Source organism: Prenolepis imparis, unplaced genomic scaffold (assembly GCF_030444845.1).
Source record: "Prenolepis imparis isolate NDT839.2.m4 unplaced genomic scaffold, iyPreImpa1.0 SCAF_16, whole genome shotgun sequence".
In the NCBI taxonomy this organism is placed as follows: domain Eukaryota; kingdom Metazoa; phylum Arthropoda; class Insecta; order Hymenoptera; family Formicidae; genus Prenolepis; species Prenolepis imparis.
In genome coordinates this window covers 2,085,842-2,112,123 of record NW_028141174.1, presented here as the reverse complement: position 1 = coordinate 2,112,123, position 26,282 = coordinate 2,085,842, and the positions used below count along the sequence as shown (strand labels likewise).

The following is a 26,282-nucleotide window of genomic DNA, read 5'->3' as shown; positions in this document are numbered from 1 at the left end:
TTCGACGATTCTGGGAGCAGGAGAGAGAGCCGACATCAATCGCCCCGCTTACCCCTGACGAGGACAGGTGCGAGGAGCTCTTCGTGCGTACTTGCAAACGCACGGCCGCAGGAAGATACATGGTAAGACTGCCATTTTCATCACCGCCAACGACGCTCAAGGAAACTCGTCTGCCATCGGAACGCCTCCTGAGAGCAATGGAACGGAAGGGCCGCCAAGATCGTTGCTTTGGTGACCTCTACCGAGGATTCATGCGGGAGTATGAGGATCTGCAACACATGGAGATAGTCAGCACGCCGACAACCACTTCCAGTCTCAAGTGCTACTTACCACACCACGGGGTCCTCAAGGAATCGAGCACCACCACGAAGCTCAGGGTCGTGTTCAACGGGTCTCAACGCACACGGTCCGGCGAATCCCTGAATTCCCATCTTCTCACTGGTGCAAACCTCCTACCAGCACTCGCCGACGTGCTACTTCGATGGCAGTGGCACCGGTACGCCTTCGTCACGGACATCGAGAAAATGTACCGCCAAATTCTTGTTCATCCCGAGGACTGTCGCTTCCAGACTATATTGTGGCGCCACAACGACGCTGACGACATCCACGAATACGAGCTGAAGACGGTGACGTACGGACTGGCGTGTGCACCGTTCCTCGCCATCAGAACGTTGCGACAACTCGCAACAGACGAAGAGGCACGTTTTCCTCACGGTGTGAGAGCACTACGTCGTGATTGTTACGTCGACGACGTGGTCACTGGTGCGGACAACCTAGCGGACGCAGTCAACCTTCAGACGGAGTTGCGCAACCTCTGCATGGCGGGCGGATTTCCGTTGAGAAAGTGGGCCTCGAACAACGAAGAAGTCCTCAAGGGAATCCCGCAAGACCATCGACTCCCACGCTCATCGCATTCATGGGAAGTTGAGGGCCACTCCACTCTGGGTCTTCGGTGGCATCCTCAAGACGACTGGTTCTCAGTCGTTATACATCCGCGCACAATTAGCGACTTCACAAAAAGACGGGTCCTCGCCGAGACTGCACGGCTCTTCGATCCGATGGGCTGGCTCGCGCCTGTCGTGATCCGAGCAAAAATCCTGATCCAGACGACGTGGCTTCAGCAACTGGCTTGGGACACTCCACTACCTGACAAGGATGCGCAACGCTGGCAACAATTATTGAGCCAGCTTCCTCTTCTCGACCACATACGTGTGGCCCGTTGGCTCGGCACTGGAATCGACCGCTCAAATCTGCAGCTTCACGGCTTCGCCGACGCATCAGAGCGAGGATACGCCGCTGTTGTCTACCTCCGCAGCACTGAAAAGAACGAAGCGTCAGTCAAGTTGTTGATGGCGAAGTGCAAGGTCGCACCGGTCAAGCAAGTTTCGTTGCCTCGCCTTGAACTCTGCGCCGCCACTTTACTTACCAGCCTCACACTACATGTTCGCAACACTCTCGATCTTGCAGCTACACCAGTACATCTATGGTCCGATTCGAAGGTCACGCTCCATTGGATCCACGGACACGCCACACGCTGGAAGACCTTCGTCGCCAACAGGGTGGCTCACATCCAGACGCAACTCCCAGACGCTCAGTGGAGACACGTGGCCGGGAAGGACAACCCTGCGGACTGTGCATCACGAGGCATTACTCCTAGCGAACTGCTCAACCACTCGTTGTGGTGGACGGGACCTACCTGGCTAGTCAAGGGAGAGGTTGCTTGGCCCAGCTCAGAAATGGAGGCTCCAGAGGATGATCTTCCTGAACAAAGAGCCACCAGCTTAGCGACCAAGGGACACATCGCCGTCGAACCAGAACTTCTCCTGCGGTTCCCAACGCTGCATCGTCTGCTGCGAGTCACAGCCTGGTGTTGTCGCTGGATCAACATTGTGAAGCATCGTGTCACCCCCGGCCTGCCGCTGCACCCGGACGAGTTGGATGCCGCACTGTTTCGTTGGCTTCGAGTGGTGCAACCTCTTCATTTCCCAGACGAGATAGCTGCTGTCAAGGCTGGACGCACCAGTCCACCACGTAGTTCACTGGCAAGGTTGAGTCCACTCCTTGACGATCAAGGTGTACTGCGGGTAGGAGGACGTCTCAAACACGCACTGCTGCCGCATGATGAGAAGCACCCGATGATAATCCCGCCGACCTCCTGGTTAACTCGACTCTTAATTGAATCCTGCCACCGTCGGACTCTGCACGGAGGTGTACAGCTGACGCTCGGCCTGCTCCGGCTTCGTTTCTGGATGCCACGTGGGAGGACCGTCGTCAAGCAGCAGCTGCACCGCTGTGTGACCTGCTCGATGGAGAGCAACCGCACCACAACCTCCAATGGGCAACCTCCCTCGCGACAGGGTGACACCAACTCGGCCATTCCTCAGCACCGGTCTGGATTACGCGGGCCCGATCCTCATCCGGACCAGCAAGGGCCGTGGACACCGCGCTCACAAGGGATACGTAGCTGTCTTCATCTGTTTTTGGTCGAAGGCCATTCATCTTGAAGTTGTTTCAGATTACTCTTCTGAGGCCTTCATCGCCGCCCTCCGTCGTTTCGTCTCCCGCCGAGGACTGTGCACCGACCTGTATAGTGACTGCGGCACAACGTTCATCGGGGCAGACCGCACGTTGCGCGAGCTCTTCAACGCATCGTCAGCCGAAGGTCGCGGTATCGCCCTCGCTGCCACTGCTCAAGGAATCCGTTGGCATTTCAACCCGCCAGCGGCACCGCACTTCGGTGGTCTGTGGGAGGCCGCCGTGAAGTCGACCAAGTTTCACCTCCGTCGGGTGATCGGGGAGACCACCCTCACATTCGAGGAGTTGAGCACGCTCCTCACCCAAATCGAGGCCTGTCTTAACTCGCGTCCGTTGCAGGCACTCTCAGACGACCCTGACGACGTCTCGGCACTGACACCCGGTCACTTCCTCATCGGGGCGCCACTTCTCGCTGTGCCCGAGCCAGCGATGACCGGTCAACGTGAAAGCACATTATCACGATGGCGTCATTTGCAACTGATGAGAGAACACTTTTGGAATCGATGGTCCAGTGAATACATCCACGGACTAACCACACGACCCAAGTGGCTCAAGGACGAGGTCGCACCCCGTGTCGGCGATCTCTGCATCATACGCTCCGAGCTCACTCCTCCGAGTCGATGGCCTCTTGCCCGAATAACGAAGCTGCATCCCGGAGACGACGGCATTCTGCGCGTGGTCACCGTCCGGACCTCTACCTCCGAGCTCGTGCGCCCACTCATAAAAATCGTGTTGCTTCCCTGCGTTGAAGCAGAAATCGCGACCACCGACACATGACACCGCACATCACACACTCGACACACCTCACTCACTATCTCACTCACACTTTACATCCACATCACTAGAGAACATATCGGAACGCGTTGCATTCGGCACTAATTGTTGTACACGGCCACTGTAACCCGTATTCATTACCGACACGTGGGCTACACACCGCGAATCAGCTGATTCAACGTGATACGCGATCACCACGTGTGTCGTAACACGCAGCCGCGCCGCTATCATCAACGACCAATAAGGTGCGACCCGCGACCGGAAATTAGTAGCGTCTTATTTTGTCACGACGTAACAAGGCGGGCGGGATGTTCAAGATTGCAATAATCTATTCGCTTTAATTTTTCGTTATTATATTTAATTGATTGCAATAATCTATTCGCTTTAATATTTCGTTATTATATTTAATTTTATAGCTGTTATTATTTCGCGGTCAAATAAATAGAAGAAAAAAGTTCACCTAGCTAGGAATACGTAGGTAATAAATTATTGAGGCAATTAAAATGTCAACAACAAATAACAAATACGCAACGGATACCGCACTGAGTCACAACTACCGACGTCGCGAAAGACATGCGCAAACTATTCACGTGACTCCCAAGGGCCAATCGATAGAACAATCGATTGCCTCGCGCATGTCAGGCCCGTGCCTAATCCGCGCGGATCGCGAGGCAGCCAATGGCGCTAGGCGCCCTTGCGTCACCTCAACAACTCAAATTTTGCTGTAAATTAATTGGCGCATGGTAACGTAAAGGGCTCCAGCACCGAGAGGATAAAAGAAGCGCCGACAAAAGTTTTGGCGCCTTATCTCAGTATATCGCAGTCAAACCGCATATCGCATCTCCGCTTATTATTAAAACCGCAAATTCGTTGACGACCGCCGCTTACCATTGTACTTTGATTTTGACCACTCACTCTGAAACTTGATTAATTTTGTGTATTAGTATTGTGCATGTATAATTTTTGTTAACCAGTCAATTTAATTTGATTAAACGTTGATACATAAAAACCTGACTTATTTTCTACGCGAGGCACGTTCTCGAACACACATTAAATTAACATGTGAATTGCAAATAATAATAATATAATAAACTAGACGTTAATATATGTGTATATGTGTTTATGTAGTTACGTAAAATCTCTGCAAAATCTAAATCTGTCTATCTAAATATGTTTATATATACTTTTTATATATATGCATACATGAGACACTTGTAACGTAGATATATATATATATATATGTATGTGTGTGTGTAGTAAATTGATGCGTAGTTCAATATATTATATCATTTGTAAATCACATTAAATTAATATGTGAATTGCAAATAATAATAATAATAATGTAATAAACTAGACGCCAGTATATGTGTAAATGTGTGTGTATGTGTGTGTATGTGTGTGTATGTGTGTGTAGTATGTATGTTTGTATGTGTGCAAAAATACTCATATATTAATATTTATATTTATACTGGTATTTTTACTAATATTTAGTTTCAGCGTATAAATGAAGCAGTTAGGCGGGCGGTAAACAGAGAACGACGCAAAAATAAGAGACATTTTTACGTCCCATTCCCATCTGTCTACATGTCCACACCACCCGCAAGTGGATACGTTCACGCACCGCCCGCAAGTGGATACGTTCACGCACCGCCTGCAAGTGGATTTTTACCACCCGCATCTGGATATGTACCTGCGCCGACAGTACCATCCGGATACGTACCTGCGCCGACGGTACCATCTGGATACGTACCTGCGCCGATGGTACCATCCGGATACATACCTGCGCCGACGGTACCATCCGGATACGTACCTGCGCCGACGGTACCATCCGGATACGTTCCTGCGCCCGGATATATAGCGCCGTCCGCACCCGTGTACATGCCTTACCTTCCTCGCTATTAAAAAAAAAGGTAAAATATATTTTCGAATTTTACTTGTACATGTACATATAAACGCGCGCGCGCACACAAACACACACACAAAAAAGGCATGTAAAGTTGATTGCTCGAATATCTCGAAGTTTATTGTTGTCGCTTTTCCGCGATGCTCATTGACTGCCTCGATTCGCGTTGTGCGTTATATTTGTAGCTTCGAGCTGTCATCGCGAGGGTTAACATTTTGACAGTTGTTTAAAATAAAATTATATAAAATCGTTACATGAAATCGGACAATAGCGCGCGCGCAGCGCGCACTTGTGTTGTCTAGTATGTATAAATATTGTGTGTCTTGTTATTTTTACATGATTCGTAACAAATATTTATTTGCATTTCTATCGAAAATTTCATTAATATATTTTGCTTTGACAAATTTTTATCTAAATATAAAATAGTTAACATACACGAGAAGAGAATCATTATATTAAAAAATCATATTAAAATAATTAATATTATTAAACGTTTAACTATACAATATATAATTTTAAGAAATGATTACAAATACATATGTCTCCGCGCATTTATTACAGTGAAAGTTGATATAATATTTCTTATTTCAGATCCAATTTGCTATCCAGTTTGCTCATGCGTTCCAAATGTTTCTACCATCCTGCGAGCCAACGCGGAAACCATTAGCATACATTTACATGTCTCAAGTTGTTATCATGGCCTATATGTTCTTAGACTTTTATAAGAAGTCGTACTTGAGAAAAAAATGAAAAAATAAAATAAAATAATACTTGGGAAAATTTCAATTTTTGTTACTGTTTTTGAGAACAGTTTTATTTATTCCCACACATGGTTGAGTATATACATATATGTTGTGTTCTATGCAGATACTCGTGTGTCCGGGAAAATTGTATTACTTTACTCGACTGTTTTCCCGGCCGACTGACATTAGCATAGTGGATTAGTGCGTCCATGGCTGTCGACACGCATGGCCTCACGCCGATAAGACTTTATTAACGTCGCCTATATTTATCCCATGCTTCAAGCGGCGACGCCTTTCTGTATAGCACGTCCTTCTCTTTATAGGCTCTTGCCATATACGTGATAGGCTAATCCTTTTCATGTACGTAATAGTTCTATGTATCCTTAATATATATTATGTATATTACCACATATTATTTTGCTCTTTTTATTTCATATAGATAATTGTTTCATATTTGATGCAACGGTTTTATATTTTCTTTTTCTTACGGATAATGTTTTATTCGCTATTATGGCAAATTATAGATTATTATTACATCCGAGCATAGTTATAAGAGTTAATTATCCTTTTCTATTACTTAACGAGCGTTTATAAATTGCTCTTTAACGTAATAATCACTGCTTATCACTTATTTATTTAGCGTGAGTAATCGTTGCTGAACATATTGAAGCGGCACGATGATTTATTTACTTCGGGTAGTCAGGATATAAGGGACCGAGGATCGCGTAAGGATGTACTTTGGTTTGGCATACGAAAGAAAGGGAGAGAAAGTTACAAGAAGGGTGGATTATTGAAGTTAAAATTTCATCACCGTTTTAATGCAATTCTGTTGAACGTTTATTTAGTCGAAAAAGCTTGATCGTTCAATTTTCATTATGATGATATCACCTTATCTATATTATTCTACACGCACATGAAACAGACAAGGATATACTGTTGTATCTGTCCTTGTCAGCTCAACATATTGCAACTCTATCTATCGCAACATCACGCGACTAATCTACTGCTCTGTTTTATTCCTGAACCACGATTTCGCACACACACATATGCGTGAAAACGTAACTGATATATAACTTTTTTATTATACTTGTAATCGCATATTTAATTGTTCACTAATATTCCTTCATGTTATCGCGACTGCGTCAGCTATATCTTATGCACAGACAAACTGTAGAACTTTTTTTATTAAATTGTGTTACGAGCTGACACAAGAAGCCGATAACAAAACTATAATTATTTAATTTTTTTTGTTTTTTGCATGAATTATATATGGAATTATAGCCTGCGCAGTCCGTTCTTATAAGTACTTTAATCGTGGAAAAGGATTTATTGATCTGTATAATCAATAAAAAGATATTGCAATGCAGTTAACATTTGCATTCAGTCGGTATGACAGACCATCTCCGGCATCCCCTTAAGGAGGAAAGGAGTTGGCGCTATATTTTCCTAAAAAGTAATTTTCAAGATCATTTGAAAGTCATTTGTTCTTTTCAATGAAACTACCTTAATTTTTTATATAAATTGATATCTCGCAATATTCACTATAAAAAATAATAAGGATAAGATGGCTAAAAAGTGAATAGTTTAAGAGATATTTTTTGCTTTCGTTTAATATAATTTCACAAGAACTATGAAATATCTTATAAAATATTCATTTTTCGTCAATCTTACCTGAAAACTTTTATGCATAAAGAAGGAGCAAAATTAATTGGTGTGAAGAAAATACATAGTTTGTAAGAAAAGGTATGTAACTGCTATAGTTAGATATTACATACTTTTTTTTACAAAAAATTGTTTTTTTACAGCGATTGATTCCTTTCATTATTTTGTATTATTTATGTAAAATTATGTTAAACTAAAGTATAAAATATCTCGTAAACTATTCACTTTATGGCTATCTTATTCTTATACTTTTTCATAGTGAATATTGCGAGAAAACAATTTATATAAAAAAATTAAGGCAGTTTTATTTAAAAGAACAAATGACTTTCATATGATCTTGAAAATCGCTTTTTAAGAAAAAGTTATCAGTGCTAACTTTTTTTCTCTTCGAAATCCTACAATTTTTATATGGAACATTATTTTGCAAAAGGCTTAAGAAAAAGAGATATTTGAGGTGGATATTAAAATGACCAATTTCGTATTTATAAATAGACGGCGTTCTTGAAGACAATCTTGCAGTCTGGGCTGTAGAGCATAAAATTACATACAGCTTTAAAAGCATTACTATTAACATTGAAAAAACATTCTTGTTTTTCCACACTCTCTGTGGATGCACGAACGATTTTAAAAACACCAAGACAACAAGACATCCGTACAGTTGTACCAGGATCATATTATCATTTTGGTTTAGTGGAATCTATAAGAAAAATATTATCTTCTGTAAAAGAAAATATTGATTGCTTAAAAATAGCTGTAAATGTTGACGGATTGCCATTAACAAAATCATCGCAACAACAGTTTTGGCCTATACTTGGATCAGTTATTCCGTATGGTAACGTTTTTATGATTGGACTTTATCATGGCTATGAAAAACCGAAGGACACTAATGATTTCTTAAAAGATTTTGTCAATGAGGCTACGGAAATATGCGAAAGTGGAATTAACATTAACGGTCGACAGATAGCATGTCGGATTGCAGCTTTCATTTGTGATACACCGGCTAAATCATTCGTTTTATGTGTCAAAGGACATTCTGGGTATTCTAGTTGTACGAAGTGTACTACGGAAGGAGAATATATAAAAAATAGAATATGTTTCCCACAAATTGACGCACCACTTAGTTCGGATGATGATTTTATACAAAAGATAGACGATAATTTTCACAAACCAGATACAACGTGCAGTTTGTTAAATATTCCTTATTTTAAACCTATAACAAATGTTCCGTTGGACTATATGCACTTAATATGTTTGGGAATTATGCGCAAATTATTGAATTTATGGCTTCATGGAGGAGTACAATATCGACTACAATACAGAGCTGTGGATGAAATTTCTACACGTTTAATTAATCATTTAAAGCCATCAATACCAATAGAATTTGCAAGAACACCAAGAAGATTGGATTGTTTAAAATTATGGAAAGCTACAGAATACAGAGTAATATTACTATATACAGGTCCATTGGCATTTAAATCTGTATTAAATAAAAATGTATATATACATTTTATTACAAATTCAGAGGGAGGCTATATGGAGCCACGCGTAGGGTGTAGGTACGCAAATACTAAAAACAAACTTGTTGGAATAACAAATTTATTAAATCTAAACATTTCGGTCCTTTCTTTGGACCTTCTTCAGTAAATTTAATACAATAAATTATAATGGGGATTCTACATACTGACGCACGCAGCGCAAAAGCCGTGAGCCCCCCGATCGATACCCCACTAAATAGACAAAGTGAAATAATATGTCATGAGGTACTCAAAAGTGGACTCTAATGAAGAGTATAGTGAGGAATTTCCGACAGGGGGCTCACTCTTACTCACACACTCATCCATCGCACGTTCACACGACCGTACGCGGACGCGCCCGACGCACGAGTGAAGAAGATATTCGGTTTGATGCTATTTATAAGGCGCCATACAATGGCTCATAGCCTGTTATCGAAGTCAATGTCAAACACAATGTGTGGAATTTATTTCTCTCCCCCTCTCTCTCTCCCTATCCCTATCCCTCTCCCTCTCCACTCTCTCTCTCTCTCTCTCTCTCTCTCCCCCCCCTCTCTCCCTCCCCCCCGTCTCGTTCCCTCTATCCCTGTCCCCCTTTTTTCCTCTCGCTTCCCCCCCCTTCTCTATTTCCCTCTCTCAAACATACAATGTATGGAAATTAATGTTACAAATGATTTATGGCTCTATAAAGGAATTCGATAACAACTAAACGAAGACCGTCTTTCAGGAAATTTGAGGCATATTTGTCACAACAGATATATATGCTTGACTTAGACACTCTGTGTCTTCTTGTCGGTTTAGGCCATTTATCTGGCGCCTGATAAACAGCATCTCTGATACAAGTCTCTTTCTTAGAAACGGTTCCTCATCCAAGATCTCAACGTTATCCCAATCAAATTCGTGGTTATTCAGCCTGTGGTCTGTGATCACGGATTTTTGCGCGGTGTTTCTTTTTATGTGATTTCTGTGCTCCCTAATGCGTGTTCTCAACTGTCTGCTGGTCTGACCGACATAAGAGGCATTACAATTTTGACATGAAATTTTGTATACAACGTTATTATGCCAGTCTTTCTGCAGTGTGTCTTTATGCACGCGGATAAACGAGCGTAACTTATTCAAACCTGTGTAGGACATTTTTACATCTAGATCACGGATCACATGGCTAAACCACTCGGACAATTTGGGTATGTATGGGACATTAAAATATGCAACGCAAGCCGAATTAGTATCGGGTGTTCTGTTAGCGTCACCCGAATTATTATTTTTATTTTTATTTCTCGCAAACAAAGTCCTAAGCCTTTCGTGAAATGTTTCAAAAATCAGTTGCAATGGATACCCATTATCACGTAACACCCCAATGACCAATTCAAGGTTCTTTTGGTGATATCTTGGGTGTGATATCCAGAAAGCCCTATCTATTAGGTCAAATATTGTGCCTCTCTTGTGGCAGAGAGGGTGACAGGAGTAATAATTCAGATATCTTCCCGAAAATGTTGGTTTATGGTACCAGTCGAATTCAACATATCCCCGGTTTAGAATGAATGTAACATCCAAAAAATCAAGTCTATTGCCCCCCCCTTCCAAAGTAAACTGTAATCTATTATGACACGCGTTAAACTGTCTTAGTATCTCCTGGCTCGTCCCGGGAGGGACGGCCAACGCGATATCATCAACATAGCGTACGTAGATCAGGAGTTCAAAAGGAAGGTCTCCTATCACCCTGCTCTCCAAATCGCGCATGGTTAAATCGGCTACTATGGGCGCTCCGAAGGTTTGTTGATAGATCAAAGGTGAAAAATGTTGAGTGAAGAACAAGCCGGATTGCCCCCAAAAATTCCACGCGCGGTATCGTACAGTTATTCTCTATGAAATTCCACCTCGCGGCTATGCCGTCGACTGCCAAATCCAATGGGATGTTTGTGAATAGAGATCACATCCAGTGAAATAAGTTCACAATTGTCACCAATGTAAGTTCCATCGAGTTTGTTGACCAGTCGAAAGCTATTCTCCACATGACTGTCCGCCGCCGGGACCGACTTCTATATGATTTTGTGGAGGAACATCGCAAGACGGTGCAGCGGCGTGTTCAGTGAGGAGACGATGATTCGCAGGGGGCAGCCCGACTTGTGAATCTTAGGGAGCCCATAGGCTCTCAGCAGTACCCCCTCCGAACAATTCAACGACCTGTATGTCGTATCGGATATGTAATCTAAGTTTTTCCACCTTGTAAGCAATTCATGCAAACTGTTGATAATTCTTCTAGTGGGATCCTTCTTTACTCTAATGTAAGTATTTGTATCACCAAGGAGGACCTTCATTTTGTCCAAGTAAGATGTCTTTTCTAAAGCGACCGTTATATTGCCCTTATCGGCTCGCGTAAAAATGATATTAGGATTATCGCGTATAAACGTTCTCGCTGCTAGGGACGCGCCCGAGAGCTCCTTATCAAACAAAGATTCTTCAGGGTTGCAACTGGCCAACTGTTAACAATTGCCGACGACCTCTGGCGAACCAAAGGCCGAACGCCAACTTCCACTCTGTCGATACTATATTCTATACTTTTGATAAATTCCATAAGAACTCGATCTTTATTTTTACTTGGTAAACAAAAATTGTCGCCCAGTTGCAAAATTCCCTGTATTTCTAATGGAATATCTGTTGAGGAGAGGTTTTTAAACCACTTCTCCCTGATGTGCAAAGGGGAGACTGTGTGGTTGTCAAAGGATAAGGGGTTCAAGTTAATAGTAAAGGAGGAGGAAGTAGAAGGAGCATTTAGAGGTGTGAAGGAAAATTCGGAACCCCCGGACGGTCGCGCACGACGCCCGTTAAACGGGATCAATGCCGCGCCAAGATTAACGCCTCCCTGTTGATCACGTGCCACAGAAAAATATTGGGCTGGACGAATATTAGCTCTAATCAATCGTTCTTTTTTGGCAATGAGCCAATTTAATTTCTTATCCAGTCTGCTACTTTCACTCACAAAATGGAAACGAAGAGACCTGTTTTGTCTAGCAAAAAACTCATTGCAGATGGTGATTGGTAGTGCGCGCGCGACGCTACTTGCCAGTCTGCAACCATGCGTACGCATCGCCTGAATACGCCTATGAGCATCACAGATCTCTACGTGTGTCATACTTTTGGTAAACCGATCAATAATCTGATTCAACTTATTTATTGATCTAAAATGGTACAGATTGTTTTTGTAACATGCACCTCGGTCTAAGTGCGGCGGTGTAATGTTGTAGTTGAGGCAACTTTTTAGAAATTTAATCCCCAATCTAAATTTTGAAATAGACTTCTGTAAGACAATCCACTACTTCATATTCTTAACCACGTCGTTACCAAAATTAAATTTAATGAATTGGAAAAATGTTACGGGACGCATAGTTTCAGCCAGCGTATAAATAATAAGTCAAAAATGTTGAATTCGACTGGTACCATAAACCAACATTTTCGGGAAGATATCTGAATTATTACTCCTGTCACCCTCTCTGCCACAAGAGAGGCACAATATTTGGCCTAATAGATAGGGCTTTCTGGATATCACACCCAAGATATCACCAAAAGAACCTCGAATTGGTCATTGGGGTGTTACGTGATAATGGGTATCCATTGCAACTGATTTTTGAAATATTTCACGAAAGGCTTAGGACTTTGTTTGCGAGAAATAAAAATAAAAATAATAATTCGGGTGACACTAACAGAACACCCGATACTAATTCGGCTCGCGTTGCATATTTTAATGTCCCATACATACCCAAATTGTCCGAGCGGTTTAGCCATGTGGTCCGTGATCTAGATGTAAAAATGTCCTACACAGGTTTGAATAAGTTACGCTCGTTTATCCGCGTGCATAAAGACACACTGCAGAAAGACTGGCATAATAACGTTGTATACAAAATTTCATGTCAAAATTGTAATGCCTCTTATGTCGGTCAGACCAGCAGACAGTTGAGAATACGCATTAGGGAGCACAGAAATCACATAAAAAGAAACACCGCGCAAAAATCCGTGATCACGGAGCACAGGCTGAATAACCACGAATTTGATTGGGATAACGTTGAGATCTTGGAACCGTTTCTAAGAAAGAGACTTGTATCAGAGATGCTGTTTATCAGGCACCAGATAAATGGCCTAAACCGACAAGAAGACACAGAGTGTCTAAATCAAGCATATATATCTGTAGCGGGATTCTCTAACGTCTTAACGATGATTGTCGTTATCGTTAATTATCGATTTTTGTCGCTTGCGCGATCGACGATATCGATGTGACGTGATTCAGTAACTAAGCCTTAACGATTTTTATCGATGCAAGATTCGTTATTATTGTATCGACAAAATTCGGTAATGATTCGATAAATTTGACAACGTTGCAGTTTCTCAGCAGTAAAATACTAGTAACTTTTAGTGAAATTTACGAACGCAGACAAAAATAGAGCTGCGATGTCAGAACTATTCAAGTAAAGTTTATGGCTGTAGATAATTCTTGTTATGTCCTGTATTCTTGGTATGTTCTGTAAGATAACCTTACAAAAGAAATAGAGATCAAAGGAGAGAATTGATGTCGCATTGATTGATTTATTTTATTGTTAGAAGAAAGAACATGGCCCAAACTGGAACAATGTAAGTATTTATATTCGAAATATGTTTTAAATGTATTATTTATAAATTTACTACAATTATCAAGCAGAATTCTCGTCTTTACGTTTATATATTAACTCAATATTGCTGTAACTTATTTTAATAACTTAATATTTGTGCTTTTATAGCAAAAAAGCACGAAGTTCCCGGACAACATCTTTGCAATATACAAAGATGTTGGATTTTTTTTACCTGAATAAAGGCCTTGTCGAAGGTAAATTCAATGCCTTACATGGGAAAGAAATGGCGCAAAAAAAATGGATAGAGGTAACTGCAGAATTGAATGACATTGAAGGAGCAACAAAAACTGTTGAGCAGTGGCAAGTGGTACGGTAAATACTTGAATATTATATGTATATATATTATGTAGTATTATATGTGTATACATGTCTCTTGCTTAATTTTTAAGTGATTTAATTTTATGACAATTGAAATTATGCATTTTAATTTGGATTTGGATATATTCTTTTATGAACAGGAATAAAATAAAAATAATTCTATATGTGCTTAGGTATGGAAAGATTTAAAAAGTCGTACCTCTGTGAAGGCACGTGAATTGAGAAAGGCAAAGGCGATGACAGGAAATAAATCAATTAAGGAAACAGAATTATCTGAATTGGAAGTGCGAGTTATTGGGTTAGTAGGTGCAGAATATATTGAAGGGAGCAAGGGTTGTGCAGAAAGCATTCCGGAAGAGGAGGTGTGTGTGTGTGTGTATATTGTGTCTGTATACACATATAAAGGGGAGCTTTCCAGCAAGTGACACAAGTCGACACAAGCATCATTCTGTCTTTGTTGTTCACTAAAGTTAAAAAGACAGAATGATGCTTGTGTCATTTTGTGTCGCTTGCTGGAAAGCTTCCATAGATATTATAATTACTCATTTTATTATACACATAACATTCATATCGAAACAATTAGTCTAATAATATATTTCTTTTTTTCATGTTTATAGTCTTTACAAAATGAATTAATTCGTGGAAACTCATCGGTATTAAAAGATATTCCACAAGTATTAAATGTTTGCGATACTTTTTCGCAAGAAAACTTGCAAGAAGATCCACAAACTTGGAGCAAAGATAGAGGTAAACATTTTTATCAATTATATCCGAGTCAAATAAATTTTTGAACTCATTTACAAGTTAAGTGTTTCAATAAACCATGTATATTTTATTGCAAAAGTAGATTATAATACATAATTATTACATTACTTACATTATTTGTAATATATTCTTTAATTACAGTTGATTTATTAGATACCGACATCGGTATCGATATCACTCCCATCGATCATGTACCTGATGGAAATGAATCTGAAAGTGAGAACATTCCCATACAACAAAATGTGAAAAATGTTAATGAAAGACAGACGAAAAGAAAGACTCCACGTGTACTGTCTGTTTCCAAGCCATTGACTCTACATACTGATCGCAACATCAATTTATCAGTTTCGAAAAGATGTAATAAAGATTTTAATAGTGTTATAGTGTTAAATAATGTTATATAGTATTATATTGTACAAAAATTTAAGATTTTTTTTATTTTTGTATAATAACGTTACAAAATGTTTTTTTAACATTATATAATTTCATTATTAATGTTTATTTTTAATTGCAGCAAATCGTACAAGATCTGTTGACCAACTTCATTCTACAAAGGAGCAGTTTGAAAATATTGCTCAGAAGCAAGCTGATGCTATGATAGTAAGAGAAAAATCTCGAAAACTGGACTGAAATTGGTATTATTTTTCTACAATGTATAATGTATAACATGACTATATTGTAATTTTTCTAAAATATGCAGATACTTGCCGAAGCCTCGAAAACTCATGCAGAAGCCATGACAGAAATGGCCAAAGCTGCTAAAAAATTGTCAAATATTGCAGAAATACAAGCTGCGAACGATGCTGAGAGGATACAAGTGATGGAAAAACTCGTGCAAGTATTGGAAAATATATTGCCAAACTACGTAAGTTAGAAGGTAAGAAATGTCATATTTTGTTCATTATAAATGTGAAAGTAATACAATTATTAATATGTATAACTTAATTTCAGATTGGTTATAGGAAATACAATTACAAAAAAAACACGGACAATGAAACATCGAGTTGACAGCAATTAATTGAAAAAGACTGATTAAAAAGACTGCGCATTTCTGCAGGTTGTGTAAAGTATATGCACCAAAGTTTAAATACGTTTTATTTTATAAAAAAATTATGTTTTTATTTTATTATTAACATTTTAACATACCTATGTTAATTTTATGAAAGAATAATATGTTGCGTTACATAAAATATTTATTTTCGCTTTATTTAATTAATAAATAATATTACTACATTATTAAAAGATATTTTATTATAATTATTTATTTAAAACCATTTATTTTGTTCAAAATACATATTGCAAAAATACATATTCTTACCTAATTATTTACAATAATAAACTATTAACAAAACACAGTGTACAATTATATATGTAAATACATTACTATTTTAATTTATATACATATACTTAATTACAGATTAATTCAAATTAAAGAATTTAGGAAATTAGAAGCAATTTATAGATCTAAATATTATAAATCTATTAATATTAATATTATAACTATATATATCATTTTATAAATGTAAATATTAGAATTAAAATAGAACAATCTGCATAGCAATACAAATTTGTCAAATTTATATTTACCTTGCTATTATGAATTGAACTTAATTTAGTTTTGCTTTATAATTATCTTCCAAATCTTTCCGCAATGAGGCGATCTTGAATTCGACGCGCGAGTGCAAGTGGTCGCAGATTATTATCAATGTCATCATCATCGTCAATGTAAATATTGGGTACATTTACGTTTGCGTTATCTTCTAACGGATCATTTATACCAGCAGCAATTCGCATATTGTGAAGAACCGTACACGCATTTACAACTCTTCCTGCAAAACCAGGTTCATATTGTAAGATCCTGTGCTTAGAAAGACATCGCCACATGCTTTTAAGTACTCCAAATAATCGTTCCACACAATTTCTTGCACTGCATAATGCCTCGTTGTACAAGAATCGTGGTGTTCCAACAGGCTCATTAGGCAAAGGAGTTAGTAACCAGGGCTCTAATGGATATCCTGAGTCACCTAAAAAAACAAATGTTTAAAATTTGTAGCGGAATGACGAAAGCTATGTACATCGCGGTAATATACAAAGGTCTAAGGACGCTGCGAGTTATTTAGGCGACCGCTCAACGCCACGGTCTTCCCTTATGATGCGTAAGCGAAGAAAGCCGTCACTATCGGTTTATCTTTGACGTAGCGCTGTAAACAGGCGGCCGATCCTTATTCGATTTCAAGAGCACTAGCGTTAGACGACGGGTCTTTTGACTTGCGATAAACAACCACCTAGATAGCGAGCCCGAGAACGTCTCGAGCACACTCCTCAGTTAAGATTGGTCGACGACGGATCGGCGCTCTGTGTAACCGAAATATACCTTCCGAATAAATGTGGTTTTGATTAATTTGCTACATTCTGCAATAATTGGACCTTTGCTCACCTTACAAATTTGCAACAAATATCAGACAAAAATATATAATATAAACAAAAACATACCAATGAGATATGTTCTTCTTTCGCCGCGATTATATGCACGCTCCATAACAGCACGCGCAGCAGAAACACTCCAAATATAAGCATCATGCCTGGCTCCAGGAAATCTAGCATTCACGTTCAAGATCTTGAGATTCGGGTCACATATCTAAAAAAAATTAATAAGCATATTATTAATAATTATAACATGATTGATAAATAATTGCGATTTTCAGTACCATTTGCACATTTATTGAATGGTATCCATGATGATTTATATAAGCTTCTTCATGTTCCCTAGGAGCAATAATTGCCACGTGAGTGCAATCTATTGCTCCAATTGCTCCTTCAAATGGTTGAGGAGCATTCCGAAATTGCTCTCTTGCAAGTTGTTTGGCTTCCGGAGTCATAGGAAACTGCACCCATTGGCGAAAAAGATTATCATTTATTGCGTCTATAACTCGATGAACGCATCTGCTAATTGATGGTTGACTCATCGAAATACCCTATTGTTCACCTACTGGGCGTTGATAACATCCAGTCGCAAATAATCTTATTGCACACAGTACCTACATGTGATGCATATATTATTATAAATAAACAATACAACTATAAATATGACTTTTATTAAGTGTTAATATTAAGTGGAAGAATATTACTTGTTTCTCGACAGACAGTCCAGTAATCCTTGTGTGTATCAAATGAGGTGCAAGTTCATCTATGAGATTTGATGTCAATTCCGGAGTCAAACGATATAATTCTTTAAATTCAGCATCAGTCAAATGAAATGGATCTTCTATTTCTCGTAATATATGTCGATCTTCTCTTCGCCTGAGGCGTTCAATGCGATTTTCAAGATCCACTATATGTACGGCAAGATAAGCATCAGCCATTCTACAAATAATTTATTTATTAATGTTACCTGTTATCTCTAACAAGGGGAGGTCGCGGTTGACTCTTCACCGATTTTGATCTCCTTTGGTATGGTGAATCTACATCGAAAAAAAGTTGCTCCGTGTTCGAGCTTTTCGTCCAATGCGCCTTGTAAAAAAAAATTTTTTTTTCCCGAAGTTTAGAGAAATTGTCAGGTTCGTTACGAGGCCTAAAGAAAGACACACTTTCGATCGGTGCCGCTAGTGCAGCGGCAGAGCACAAGAATAGGGATCAGACGACCCTTTCCTCTCCCTCCAACGTTCCTTACACTTTCACAACCAGCGGTTTCATCCAGCGGTTCACAGCAGATAGAAAATCCGAATTTCGTAAAGCTATGAAAAGTGTGTATATATTAGATTAAAGAAAATTTGAAAAAATGTATAAATCTTTAAAAAGTAAAAATATTTCTAAAAATATTTCTCTATAAAAATATTTTATTTATATTACGATCATTTTATTAATTTTAAATGTATAAAGAGATATATGCATAACTAACGATAAAAATATGCCGAATATTTATTTATCATAATAAATAATACATGTTATTAAAAAAAAAAAAAAAAAAAATTATGACAGCCCAAAGTTCTGAACCTGGGATCCCAGATTACTATTCTTGTGCTCTGCCGCTGCACTAGCGGCACCGATCGAAAGTGTGTCTTTCTTTAGGCCTCGTAACGAACCTGACAATTACTCTAAACTTCGGGAAAAAAAAAATTTTTTTTACAAGGCGCATTGGACGAAAAGCTCGAACACGGAGCAACTTTTTTTCGATGTAGATTCACCATACCAAAGGAGATCAAAATCGGTGAAGAGTCAACCGCGACCTCCCCTTGTAAGTTAACAGCACGAATTTAAAATGAAAGAAAACACTTTGATATCACTCGAGCTTACTTATGTATTGCTAAGCTTACTGCTTTAACTTATATTAAAATGATCTCCCTAACCTATTAGTCTATAGTAGTGTAAACTGGATAGTAATACTTTAATAACTTTTTTAACTTTATATTTCCAATAATTATTTTTATATAAACAAGTAGTATTGTAAACCACTGCAAAATATAATTGGTTTTAAAAAAATATATTTAACCTATATATGTATATACAATATATACATGCATATATATTGTATATATAATATTATTAGATAATTTTTCTATAAAATTATTAAATAAATATAACATGTGCCAGGTATTTGAGAATTTATAAATAAATATACATACCTGAAAAATATTATAATTACTTGTACGATGAATTCTGCATCCGCTGAAGGTTTTACACAACTATTTTAAAATAAATCTTCACGACAATAAGTTATCGAGTATCGTTAAGAGGATAGCGAGACCCCCGAAACCCATCGTTAACGTAGCGACAATTTTCGAAACGTTACGATTTGACTTAACGAGAGATGTCGCTAACTGCTTGGTACAGAATAGAGCTTAACGAAAATTGTCGTTCAGTATATTTAACGATAGCGATAATTGTCGCTAAGACGTTAGAGAATCCCGCTACTGTTGTGACAAATATGCCTCAAATTTCCTGAAAGACGGTCTTCGTTTAGTTGTTATCGAATTCCTTTATAGAGCCATAAATCATTTGTAACATTAATTTCCATACATTGTATGTTTGAGAGAGGGAAATAGAGAAGGGGGGGAAGCGAGAGGAAAAAAGGGGGACAGGGATAGAGGGAACGAGATGGGGGGAAGGGAGAGAGGGGGAGAGAGAGAGAGAGAGAGAGAGAGAGAGAGAGTGGAGAGGGAGAGCGATAGGGATAGGGAGAGAGAGAGGGAGAGAAATAAATTCCACACATTGTGTTTGACATTGACTTCGATAACAGGCTATGAGCCATTGTATGGCGCCTTATAAATAGCATCAAACCGAAATCTTCTTCACTCGTGCGTCGGGCGCGTCCGCGTACGGTCGTGTGAACGTGCGATGGATGAGTGTGTGAGTAAGAGTGAGCCCCCTGTCGGAAATTCCTCACTATACTCTTCATTAGAGTCCACTTTTGAGTACCTCATGACATATTATTTCACTTTGTCTATTTAGTGGGGTATCGATCGGGGGGCTCACGGCTTTTGCGCTACGTGCGTCAGTATGTAGAATCCCCATTATAATTTATTGTATTAAATTTACTGAAGAAGGTCCAAAGAAAGGACCGAAACATTTAGATTTAATAAATTTGTTATTCCAACAAGTTTGTTTTTAGTATTTGCGTACCTACACCCTACGCGTGGCTCCATATAGCCTCCCTCTGAATTTGTAATTTATCAATGCAGGGAGCCTACATTGTTGACTTATTATACATTTTATGACATTACACGTCATTATAAGGATCTTGTCTTCAGAGAATTTACATAAACACCTTAACTATGCGCAAGATCTCATTTGTTTCTTTATTAAAACATTTATAAAACTGTACGGAGTTGAAAACGTATCACATAATGTTCATAGTCTAATTCATCTTGTGGATGATGTCAAAAGATTTGGACCTCTTGATAACTTCAGTGCGTTTTCTTTTCCAATACGGCCGGACTGCGCTCAGTCGGGATCACAAGGTTCGGGGAAAACGGTTCAGGCGAAAACACAAGACGATGATTTAATATTTAACTCAATAAACTGTTTATTCAAAAGACACAAAAGAAATTAATGTATCGTCCGGTTGGTGTCCATATAAGAGACCAATTCGCGATATAATAATAATACCATTAAAAGAAATAATGTGGTAAACGTTTCGGCTAAATACAGCACAAAAATCCGCGAGATAACAATAATACAATTAACAGAAATAATGCGGTAACCGCTTCGGCTAAGGACTCTACTAAGTCCGCGATATAACAATAGTACAATTAAAAGAAATAATGCGGTAAACGCTTCGGCTAACTAATGTACAAAAATCCGCGAGATAACAATAATACAATTAACAGAATTAATGCGGTAAACGCTTCGGCTAAATAATGTACAAAAATCCACGATATAATATCAATACAGAGATGCGCGATCATATGTTTTCAATCGCGAGGTTATTGCCCCTAGGCTCGGGTAGCTATACTTTAAAGGGCCACTAGCTCACGCGTGTTTATGTTATTGTGGCGAACGGTGACGGCGCAGGAAGCGGGGCGCGGCGGGGCCGAGCGCGTGGCTCCGGAATTCGCGTTTTTCTACGCGGACTCTCTCGCGCCCGAGAGAGCGTTCGATATATCTCGAAGCCGCGCGGGATTATACGCGGGCTCTTTAGCGGATCGCGATTCGCGTCCGCGTGTAAGGATATATAGTTGCACGGCGGATAGTGACCGGCGACGGGAACTCCCGTCCAAGGCGGGGAACTCCCTACCTTGTGACTGATTGCCGGAACCGGAAGGACGTCAGCGTTTGTCCGCTAACCGAGAACTCTCGGTAGAGACCGGGCACACCCGACCCCTTTGGTCATACGCTTACAGAGAGAGAAAACGGAAGACACTAGGGCGCTTTCTAGATGGGAACACCCATCGGAGGCAGAGTACACCCGACCCCCGGCTTATTTGCGGCTTACTCGTGTTTTTATTCTGGAATCGTTTCGGGATGTGTGCTCGAGAGCGGATCGGGACCGGAATGATCTTTCTCGCCTCGAATCGCTCTTTTTAAGCGTCCCGGCTTCGCGTTCGGGAATTTCCGCGCGTCTTCGGTAGCGCTCGGGTATTTTCGTGACGTCGTGGTTTTCGGTACGCCGTACGGATTTTGAATAACTGGCCCGATTTGTGTGTATTTAATAAATGATGGCGCATTGCGCCCGCTGCATCGCCCGGCCGGTGTTTGCCGGGCGCAGCCTTCCGCACGGTGTTCGGTCGGGTAACGGGGAGTATCGTTACATCTGTTTATTATTATTATATTATTAAATTTCAATGTAAATAAAATATTAATTAAGATAGACGAATACATTTTTGTTCCAATTTTTTTTTATAAATAAAACGAATTCTTTATTTGTTATTCTCCTTTTTCGGAAAATTGCCTAATTAATTGATTTTTCTTTTTCTTAATTCGAGCAGTAAGAATTCGAGCTGAATTCGAGCAGTAAGAAATATTTTTTGTTATATATTAAGATATTCTCAACGTAATACCAAAATTTTAACTTTTTAATTTTCGAACTTTTTCTTGTAATTAATAATAACAATGCAACAAGAAAATAATGCATATAAAATAATAATAAAGAATAATGTAAAAATAATGAATAATGCGATGTAACGAATATGGCTAAAAAGATGAATGACAAATGTTCAAGAGTCTGAGGGATTCAAAACTCGCGCGTAATACCAAGGCGGCGAGTCATGCGCGTGGCACCGGTCACTAGGCACAGCGAGAGTTCCCCTTCCAAACACGAAACAGTAGAGGCGCTAACGTCCGTCGTTCGTCTGTCGTCGTCATGGTGTGTTTGGGCGATCGGCACTTCTTCAAGCTTCTTCTTCTTGTCCAGTCCTTCGATCCGGACGCTGTTCTAAAGGAATATTCCATTCCTAGAATATCCAACGACTCCTCCCATTGAAAGGACCAGAGAGAGAGAGAGAGAGAGAGAGCTCAGGTTATACTAGTGGTATTCGAACATCAACAGATCAAAAGGTAGAATTCTACAAAGGCGGTCCTTGACCGTTCTCAATACGTTTTCGTTTGTTCAATATATAACACGGTTTTGTACCGTTATCAAAACGTTTATTCTGTTGCAACAGATCATTAAGGCGGTCTCGTGCCGTTCTCGGGACCCTCCCTAACCAAGGTGGTCTTGTGCCGTTCTCAGGGTCCCCCCAAACCAAGGCGGCTTGTGCCGTGCTCAGGGCCCTCCCAAACCAAGGCGGCTTGTGCCGTGCTCAGGGCCCTCCAGTACCAAGGCGGTCTCGTGCCGTTCTCGGGACCCTCCCTAACCAAGGCGGTCTTGTGCCGTTCTCAGGGTCCCCCCAAACCAAGGCGGCTTGTGCCGTTCTCAGGGCCCTCCTATACAAAGGCGGTCTTGTGCCGTTCTCAGGGCCCTCCCATACAAAGGAAGCTTGTGCCGTTCTCAGAGCCCTTCATTATACAAGGCGGTTTGCCATTCTCAAGGATGTAATGCTGCATCATTCCCAGGACAGATGTTCAAAACCATGCTAATGCGACAATCATATTGGATGATCCATTGAACAAGGAATCATTGTGCGATTACTTCATTAATAATACAGGCTTGAATCAGTCAAGTTTCTAAATACTGTTAATTCCAGGTAACTCTTGGTGCTCCGTGATTCAAAATCACGAGTACTTATTATTTATTTTAATATTTAATTATTTTATGTCTCCGCACTTATTATTTTCATATCAGAAATAATTAATTGTAGCTCCGCAGCCCATACTTTAAATTCTAATCTAAATATTCATTGTTCAAGAGCTCCGCATTTAATATTTTCAATTTCTTTATTATTTAATGGAGCGTAATCTAAATATTCATTGTTCAAGAGCTCCGCATTTAATATTTTCAGTTTCTTTATTATTTAATGGGGCGTAATTGTTCCTTATTTTCATATGTAAATTTACTTGACTTTGATACTTGATTTATTTATCTTAATTGTTCTTCATCTTAATATATTCCTTTATCATTTGATTTATTGGTTGCGCTACATTTCTTTATTGTAACATTTATTCAAGTTTGAACGTTCTTTATTATTTGGTTTATTAATTGTATATTGTATATTTTATTTTATGATGTTTAATGGTCACACATTCACTTATTGTATTTCAAATATTCAGCGTTATTTTATGTATGTTATGTTCTTATGATCGATTTATTACTTATTTAAAAGGTGCATTAAGCCCTCTCAAAATACTGAAAGTGCATTTTCAAGAATAAATCGTATTCGCGCTTTAAGTTTTTTTATTGTATAATTATATTATTTGATTTGCGTTTAATGTCTCTAATTTATAATTGTATTGTTCGACTTACACTTGAGTTTATCTATTTTGTTTAAAAAGGATGTGTGCCATATTATAATATGTTTTTATATAATGTGAAACCATATACTATTGTTTGTGATTCTGAATTGTGCGCTGATGTATAGATCTATTGTACATGTATATATCTCAATGTGATATTTCATTCTATGAATTTTATATGTAAAAAAAATTGTTGTAAATGCATATTTATATGTATATCTCATTTCGTCAAGATTTATGATTATATTATAATTTCAAATTATACTTGTCAATCAAATACAGTCCTATTAAATGTTTATATTCAACCAACCGGTACAACAAATAATATTAATACTGAATAATGCAAATAAATAAAATTTTATTTAAGTAATAAGCTAAATTAAAGTTATTGGAATCAATTTTTTAAGATTTTGTTTCTCACAAATTACACAAATATTGCATATTTAGATAAATGTGTTTACATTATTTGATAATATTTACATATTTTACTATTTGTAGAGTCACATTCTTTGCAAATAATTTTTATTTTTGTTACGAGCATCTATTATATTAATGATAACATCTTTTACTTGATTTAGATTCACAATGCACTACAAACGCATTACAGTGCAGTAGTGTGAATGCCGAATGGCAGGATAATGGGAATAAAGTCCCATATACAAGTTCGGATTTAAATGATAAACGAGGTTAGTATGCAAATAAATTCTATATAATTTCCATTTTATCTTTGTAAATAATTTCTAATGTCGTTACGAGAATCTATTATATTAATGATAACATGTTTTATTTGTTTTAGATTCACAGCGCACTACAAACGCACTACAATGCAGTAGTGCGAATTCCGAATGGCAGGATAATGAAAATATACTTCCATATACAAGTTCGGATTTAAATTATAAACAAGGTTAGTATGCAAATAAATTTTATTTTATTTTTGTAAATAATTTCTATTTTCATTACGAGTATCTATAATATTAATGATAACATGTTTTACTTGTTTTAGATTCACAACACACTACAAACGCATTACAACGCAGTAGTGCGAATGCCGAATGGCAAGATAATGGGAATAGAGTCCCATATACAAGTTTGGATTTAAATTATAAACGAGGTTAGTATGCAAATAAATTCTATATAATTTCCATTTTATCTTTGTAAATAATTTCTATTTTTGTTACGAGTATTTATTATATTAATGATAACGTGTTTTACTTATTTTAGATTCACAACGCACTACTGTGAATGATGAATGGCAGGATAATGAAAATGTTACTCCAAATAGATTGGCCAGTTTTATGAATTATGGAGGAGGTTAGTATGCAAGTTAATAATCTACGATTATCTGTTAAGTCTGAGTTACACTCCTCCTTAAAACTCCTTTCAAAATTTTATTAGATAATTTTTGACATAAAAATGAATAAAAGGCACAAGGATATGTATATATCTACCAATTTTTAAAAAATTTAAAGCTTAAGTTTAGACAATATACAGAAAATTCTAGTTTTTTCAAAAAACTGAGGGAGTGTAGTTCAGACAGAGTGCATTTTTGGACATACGTTATAAGACAATTTTACCTTCTTTTCACTTGTACATTGTTTTTTTTTACTATCAATTCTAGGACACCTTGTATGCATATGTGTATATATATGTATATATGTACATACATTGAAAGAATTTTCTCTTAGGCCCTGAGCACAATAGAGAAAATATTAGAAATAAATATTAAATATTAGGAATAAGAATTATTTTAAAGTAATAAAATCGAAAAGACCCTAATATAAAAAATACAAAATTCGGATATAAAGTACTAATATAATAAGGGCTACTAATAAGCTGAAGAGCCCTTTATACTTGAATTTGTATTTGTATATCAGAGTTTTTTCGATTTTATTATTTCAAAATAATTCTTATTCCTAATATTCAATATTTATTCCTAATATTTTCTCTATTGTGCGCAGGATCTTACAATTTACCCCGAAAATCATGGTAATCGAGGACAATATGATGGAAGGAATTTTATGAGAATTTCTTTGATTAATATTCATCACAGTAAAAAAAATAAAATTTATCACAAAGCATATTT

General features: G+C 38.4%; 2 protein-coding genes, 1 long non-coding RNA gene and 1 pseudogene across 3 annotated transcripts; all 4 read left to right on the top strand.

Annotated features, from left to right (window-relative positions):
* The first annotated feature begins 119 nt into the window (after positions 1 to 119).
* LOC145946414 (uncharacterized) lies at positions 120 to 3,312 on the top strand. The gene is made up of 2 exons (XM_083056036.1): positions 120 to 2,460; positions 2,516 to 3,312. The coding sequence occupies exons 1-2, from the start codon at positions 120 to 122 to the stop codon at positions 3,310 to 3,312; spliced, it is 3,138 nt and encodes a 1,045-aa protein (XP_082912162.1).
* Positions 3,313 to 4,893: 1,581 nt separating this feature from the next.
* LOC145946413 (uncharacterized) lies at positions 4,894 to 25,515 on the top strand (annotated as a pseudogene).
* LOC145946428 (uncharacterized) lies at positions 13,707 to 15,276 on the top strand. Its single transcript, XM_083056046.1, has 5 exons — positions 13,707 to 13,751; positions 13,898 to 14,096; positions 14,281 to 14,469; positions 14,725 to 14,854; positions 15,014 to 15,276. The coding sequence occupies exons 1-5, from the start codon at positions 13,732 to 13,734 to the stop codon at positions 15,274 to 15,276; spliced, it is 801 nt and encodes a 266-aa protein (XP_082912172.1). The 5' UTR covers positions 13,707 to 13,731.
* LOC145946425 (uncharacterized) lies at positions 15,408 to 15,967 on the top strand. The gene is made up of 3 exons (XR_014427054.1): positions 15,408 to 15,472; positions 15,573 to 15,749; positions 15,824 to 15,967. It is a non-coding gene; the product is annotated as an uncharacterized LOC145946425 (long non-coding RNA).
* Positions 25,516 to 26,282: the final 767 nt, after the last annotated feature.